The sequence below is a fragment of the Bison bison genome, unplaced genomic scaffold, assembly GCF_000754665.1.
Source record: "Bison bison bison isolate TAMUID 2011002044 unplaced genomic scaffold, Bison_UMD1.0 scf7180017862979, whole genome shotgun sequence".
Lineage (NCBI taxonomy): Eukaryota > Metazoa > Chordata > Mammalia > Artiodactyla > Bovidae > Bison > Bison bison.
In genome coordinates this window covers 393641-400419 of record NW_011493551.1, presented here as the reverse complement: position 1 = coordinate 400419, position 6779 = coordinate 393641, and the positions used below count along the sequence as shown (strand labels likewise).

The 6779-nt window shown below is 45.5% G+C and overlaps 1 protein-coding gene across 24 annotated transcripts in view; it reads left to right on the top strand.

Moving 5' to 3' along the window:
* Positions 1 to 6779, top strand: part of SORBS1 (sorbin and SH3 domain containing 1) — a 236387-nt gene that overhangs the window by 144177 nt on the left and 85431 nt on the right. For all 24 annotated transcript variants that reach the window (XM_010832970.1, XM_010832967.1, XM_010832973.1 and 21 more), the window contains one exon: positions 3674 to 3818. In XM_010832970.1, coding sequence (XP_010831272.1) covers positions 3674 to 3818 — 145 coding nt within the window. The remainder of the gene's footprint in view (positions 1 to 3673; positions 3819 to 6779) is intronic.

Sequence of the window (6779 nt, the reverse complement as noted above, 5' to 3'; positions counted from 1 at the left end):
GAAAAGCCAGCAGCAGGCACGGTGCTCACCGTTTCTCTAGCAGGGAGCAGGGAGATTCTAGGGGAGGCAGAGATTCACTCTTGTTGATTCTGCAAGCTCGCAGGCTTTCTTTTATATACAGCAATGGCAGAGACCGGGTTTTAAAAAAGGAGTTTAATTGAGTACATAGAGAGACAAGCCCCGGTACAAGTGTTAGCACTGTTTCCTCAAAAGGAAGAACGTTGTTGAGGCCCCTGCATAGTGGCCACCAGGGAATTTTGAGGCAAAACAGTGCTCCAGTGGTCATGGGAAGTTAAGTAAGTGTCCTGACACTTCAGGTCCTGATCTGCGAGGTGCGTCCCCATCGTAGTGGGAAAGCCAAGAGCTTTAGAGGAAAGACTGAGTCAAAGGACCCAGTGTGTTTTCTCCTCAGGAGCCCTGGGAACCGAGAGACTGGAAGAGCCTCAGTGTGAGTCATAAAACGGGGACACATGGATCTGTTGGGGCTGTGGGTGCAGTGGGACCAAGTACAGAGAAGTTTCTCTTTCAGGGCTCAGCACAGAGAGGTGCTCAGGAAATGTCAGCTTTGGTGCTGAGGGTGTGCCCTAGCAAACGAGCCAGAGCCCCTCAAAAATCAGTATCTGGCTAGTTAACCATTCATCATTGAGTTCTGGTCATGTTCTAGGTATTCTGCTAAATGCTGTGGGCACAACCATGAACAGGATTTATCTGAGTGGTATGTGGGTGCTCAAGTATAGTGCTCATGGGATCCTCTGAGGTTATACTCCTAGAGTTTCTGATTGAGTGGGTCTGGGGAGGGGCTGAGGACTGAGGCTTGGTAATAGGCATCGGGGGGAATTCTGATGCTGATGATCTGTGGACCACATTTTAAGGTGTAGTGACCTTGTGGGTCATGCAATTGGCCCACTAAATGTAACTAAATGTTCCTTAAAGAGGCATGCCTACAAAACTGGCTCCAGTGGCTCATTAAACATTAGCCAGTCATGCCAAGAGCAGGGAGTAAACTTGTATTTCAGCTTGTAAGAGAAATTACAGTGAGCTATCGGGTAAAAAGCTGAGAAGGGCTACATCCCGGGCTTGGTCCTCTGCTCAGACCTCTAGATACAATGTGATGCAGTTAAATGGAAAATGTGTCACTCAGTCGTGTCCAACTCTGCGACGCTATGGACTATAGCCTGCTGAGCTCCTCCATCCATGGAATTTCCAGGCAAAAATACTGGAGTGGGTAGTCATTCCCTTCTCCAGGGGATCTTCCCAAGCCAAGGATCAAACCCGGGTCTCCCAAATTGCAGGCATTCTTTACCATCTGAGCCACCAGGGAAACCCAATGGTTAGGTGAGGACCTGGCCAAATGTGGCCCGGGGGCTTGGATATCCTAGCTTTGAACCTTGCCCCTCAGCTCTGTTGGAGAAAGGTGCTAGATTATTCACTGATGCACTTTCCTCACCCCAGCTCAACTTAGAGATGAATTTAGAAGCCACTCTTGTTTTGGAAAGTACAAGCAGGGAATGTTTCTTTGGAGCAGCATGTAAAGCAAGTCTTGTTTTTATGGCACTAGAGTATCATCATGAGTAGTGCTGTGTATTCTACACTTTGGGCTTCCCCGGTGGCTCAGCAGTAAAAGAATTTGTCTGTAACATAAGAGACACAGGAGATGCGGGTTTGATCCCTGGGTTGGGAAGATGCCCTGCAGGAGGGCATGGCAACCCACTCCAGTATTCTTGCCTGGGGAATCCCATGGACAGAGGAACCTAGTGGGCTACAATCCATAGGGTCACAAAGAGAGGGACATGACTGAGGTGACAAAGATGATTCTACTCTTTGTCATTTGCTTAGATCTAGATTTTCATATTGAGTTTTTTTTTCAGGTGTTCCAGGAAAGATTAGTTGGGCCAGTATCTTCAGTATCTCAAACTTGTCTGGTCAGCCTGGTATAGACTCCCAGGTGGACTTCCTTTGGCCTGATAACTTCTGGTTTGACCTTGGGTACAGAGTAAGAGGTGAAAAAGGAAACTGGTCAGACTCCTGCATTGAGTGAGAATTATCAAGAGAAACAGGAGCTCCTGTGGATGGTGGGCAAACCATGGGTTTATATCTGCTCCATTTGCAGTGATTGAAGAGTAAGAAGGAAGAAAATTTCATATTAATTGATACAAGTTCATTTTTGTGATGTTCCAGAAATAAGATTTATGCCAGAGTAAAATCTAGGAGATGCTTAATGTTCACATGGTCCACCCAGGCACTTACACTTTAAAGAGCTGTATGCCTGATATTTTGTGTGTTTTTTGGGTGCATTGTGGCAGAGTTTTGACACCACTATGTCATTTGTCTTTATTACATCACTTTGAAAGTAAATGAGGACAAGTGTGGTTGTTTTCCCACTATGCAAAAGAAAGAAATGAGATGAAGCACTTTTGTCCAAGATCATATTTTGTCTTTTGAGTCTTGGGGAAAGGTTTTATTCGCTAAATTGAGCTGCCACTCATAACTAACAGCTGTTAGAGCACTTTCAGAAAAGGTGGGCTGACCAAGCCGGTATTTTTAAGGAAGCCCCTACTGTGTGTCAGGAGCTGTCCTGGGTGCTGACACGCATATCCTGTATTTGATGGGCACGTGTTCTCTTGCCACAGAAGGTGTAGCTGGTAGATGTCTCCTGTCATTCATGGGGCATTTACTGAGCACCGGGGTCTGCAGGCCACTGTGCTAGGCGCAGGTGGAAGATCAGGAAGGGAGGCGGGGCCCCTGTCCCACAGGTGCTTATAGAGTCCTTGGTCTCTGGTGGAGCATACTGATTGCTTTGAGCTACACTTTTTTCTAGAAGGTAACTATCAGTTTTGTTCTTCAAACCTTTTGTTCTGGCTTTAGGGTCTGTAAGCTTCAAAATAGAAACTTTGCAAAATTTATAGGAGTGATAGAAGAAACTACATATCCTTACTACATTTTGAGATCTTATTTTCATGTCTCTAAAAAGACTGATATGGTTCCCATTATGCAGATTGTAATGTTAGTAGTAATAATTTTATTGGTACTTCTGGCAGACACCTCAGACTCTCAAAATCAGGATTTTCATAAGTCTTCAGAGATCTTTGTGACTCAATATTGGAGTGAAAAAATGCCACAGTAGGACTAAATAATGTCCTAGATGTGAGTGCTGGTAGGGTTGTTCAGTGGTACAGATGAGAACAGCTTTCCAAGAGCTCCAATACTTAACTCTTCCCTGTTCTTATTAATACATCGATGGCTTCTCGTCCTCACGGCGTCTCAGTGTTTCTTTACATAAGTACTAAACTACTTTCCTGATTTTCCCCCAATTAAACCAGCTCTCGTTCTCAAATTGCATTGTGGATTGCATGAGTTTCGCATGTTATGCTACTTTGATTTGAATTTGCTTTTTCAGTAACCGGATTGAGCCACAGTTTTGACCAGATGAAAATAATGAATGATGTTGCTGAGAGTTCGAGTAACATTCACCTTCCTTCTCTCCCCTTACTAATCCCAACAAAAAGAATAAACATTCCACATTAAACTTCTAACTGGAATCAACATGTCTCACTGGTTACATTTCTTTTTATAATTAAGGTCCTTGTAAAGCTTTAAATCTCTTCTTTTTAGAAAGCCTTATCTCTCGGTTTCATGTAGTTGCACTGAGTGACAATGACTGCTTCCTTTTCAGGACTCGAGTCCTCTATTAAATGAAGTTTCTTCATCCCACGCTGGAACTGATTCCCAGACCTTTGCATCAGTTAGCAAGCCATCATCTGCCTACCCATCCACAACGATCGTCAATCCCACTATTGTGCTCTTGCAACACAACCGAGGTGAGGGGTCTGCGAGGGGCACCCCGCCCCCCGCTGGCCAGAATCAGCCTGGCTGTCCTGTGATGTCTGGAGCAAGGATTCTGCCGTTCCACAGAATCGTTCACAAATCCCATTCTTCCCCAAGGCCACCTGCCCCAGCTCACTTACTTCAACGACCCACAAAGTAGATCGCAGCAGCGGACAGAGGCCCCCTATGGGGATGAGGCCAGGTGTCTGAATAAGTAGGTGACATGTGTCCCAAAGCCTGGGTATTCAGTTTTCCTCAGGTGGGAGCTCCAAAAAGAGAGAAAAGACAGAAAGGACAATGTCTGCCCCTTAATTCCTGTCATGGGAATTCTAGTCAGAGCTTTGCTGGGAAAATCTTGGTGCCGTCATCTCTCTTTTAAGTGCCATTCTAAACCCTGAAGCTCTGTGACATGGAATTTCTAGAAAGCAAAATTTCGAACACCAAAATTAAAAAGAAAACCTACCAGATGGGAAATTTTCTAAAATAGAAACTGTTTTTGTGTCTCTGCAACAGAAGCTTTTGAACTTTCTCTTGGTGACTCATGGCCTCCATTCCCCAGAAGTCACTGCACTGGGTGCTCCCTCAGCAGTGCCCTCTGGGGACCTGGGCTTGGGGTGGGTCTTTGCCCCTTAAGCTATGTGGCCTCAGACAGCGCTGCTGAGGGCTTTCCTGTTTGTTTTCCAGAGTTTCTCTGACTGCTTCTGGTCGGTTCTTCCCCTTCTCTGAAGGGGTGTCTTAGGGGAAACGAGTGCTTTGAGGTGATCATTGTATGTATCAACCTTTCTGCCTTAAAATTCCAGAGGATGATTCTAAGTCCCAAGTTTTCCTTTTTTTAAAAGTTTAGTTATTTGGCTGTACTGGGTCTTAGCTGCAGCACGCTGGGATCTATTTCCCTGACCAGGAAACACACCTGGACCCCCTGCACTGGGAGCACGGAATTCTAGCCACTGGTTACCTAGGAAGTCCTGAAAGTTTTCATTTTTGAAATTCCGTGCAGGAATAAACTTTCCCTTTACAAAAGTCCTTTTCAGTGTAAAATGTCAAGTTTTAAAGCAGTTTCCTAATGTAAAAGGGGCTCTTGAGTCTGAATTTCAAAACACATTGGAGGTTTAATCATTTTATTCAGAGCTCAGCTCAGTACCGAATCTTCCTTGACTCCCTGCTCACCCACTTCATAGTTTTCCTCCCTGCCCCTCCCTCTCTGTGTTAACTTGGATGAAAATCGACTGGAGTCTATTTTTAATTGTTTTCCATATTAAATGGAGTTCTTCTGTTTCCTGTCTCTAACTTGAAAAGCAGATGAATGAAACATTTTCTCTCACTTAAAATCTTCCCACTCAAATCTTAGTTATTTTAGTAATCCTGTTTTTTCATTTTTGGGGGCTCCGCTATTAATTTCCACCCATGAATCTGTGTCCTTCAAAGGATAGAGAGTCCCAACCCCCACATTAAGCTACAGAAGAGCCCATTCTCCTCCCAGCAGTGGGATACCCCTTACTGGCAATAGCTTTTTCTGCCCAGAAAGTGTCCGTTATGCAGGACAAAGTGAAATTTTGGTTCTCTATGAACTTCTTTATGACTCATCTTTTTAAACAAAAAACAAAAAAAACTCACTCAAAAAGAAGCAAGCAAGTTAGTTCCCAGAAGGAAAGGCATTTTCTCTAAAGACAGGATTTATTCCCAAGGCAACTTGGTTTTTGGGAAATGCCAAGTGTAATGCCAGCTGCTTCTGATGACACCTAGTGAGACGTTTCTGGGCACAGTAGTGCCTGCAGTTCTTTTTGTTTCTTCCCTGAACGAATAGAATCTTCTTGTTTACTCGGATGCCTTTGGTTCTTGCCTTTCTCTTTTGTCCCATGTCCTGCCTGGGGGCTTAAACATCAGAACCATGCAGCCTGAATCACACGTCCTTCCGAAAAGGGTTCAAATACCTTCATTGTTTGGAATTAAAAGATAACTTCTGGTAAAGAGTAAACCATATGCTCCTTAAGGAGGTGGGAAGAGTGAAGGAGAATGGAAGCCCCTAGTGGGCCCGGCTTTGGCTCACAAGTCATAAGCTTGCTTTAGGTCAGGCATTTTGGGCTTTGCTTTGGAATGTACCCAGCCTGGCAGCCCTGCTTTGCCTCATCAACAGAACCCGTGAAAGCAGTTTAACTATTGCAAAGTCTCCTGAGGGAAGGATAACTCTGCTCCACTTCTAGAATTCTGGTGTAGTCATCGTAGAAAAAGTTCCCTTTGTTCCTGCCCTGGCTGCCTAGGGGCACAATGTGACAGCGACCCTGGCTGCACCTCTGGCTCGGCTCTCACGTAGCCCCCATCACTCCCTCTGGAGTTTCCCATCCCACATGTGCCAGAGGGCAGATGGCTTACCATCAGTCTGGGGAGGAGACTTTGAACTGGAAAACTCTCAGGACCGAGAGAGGGTCTGGGTGCCTGGGAGGCTCGTGGTCACAGTGCACATAGAATGCTGGGAGTTGGATTCAGAACGTCTTTGGTGTGTGAGGGGAGGGTTTGGGGAGAGGTTCTGCATATTTTAGCAAGCTTGCAAGACATATCCATGGACCACATTGGCAGACAGGAGCTTGGTGGTCCCAAATTTCTGGATCTCATGGTCACGTGAAATAGTCTGGGGACCACCCTAGGATTGCTAATTTCTAACTTTGCCCTAAATAACACTCCTGAAAAGCAACTGCTGTGATCCGCATTGCACACATCTCCTCCTTGGAAAGAAAGGCTATCCCACACCTCAGAGGCAGGACACCACGTCATCTCGTCAGTTGAAGTTGATGTCAGTTGATTGCTGGGGAAGGCCTTGCCTGCAGCTTGGAGACCAGCATTCAGGAACCATAGATTCAATGAGCACTTTGACAAGGAAACTGAGGCTGAGGCATCACATGATTGGTCAGTGCCATCTGACAGGTTGCCGGCAGAGCTGAGCTGGGGCCCTGCTGAGC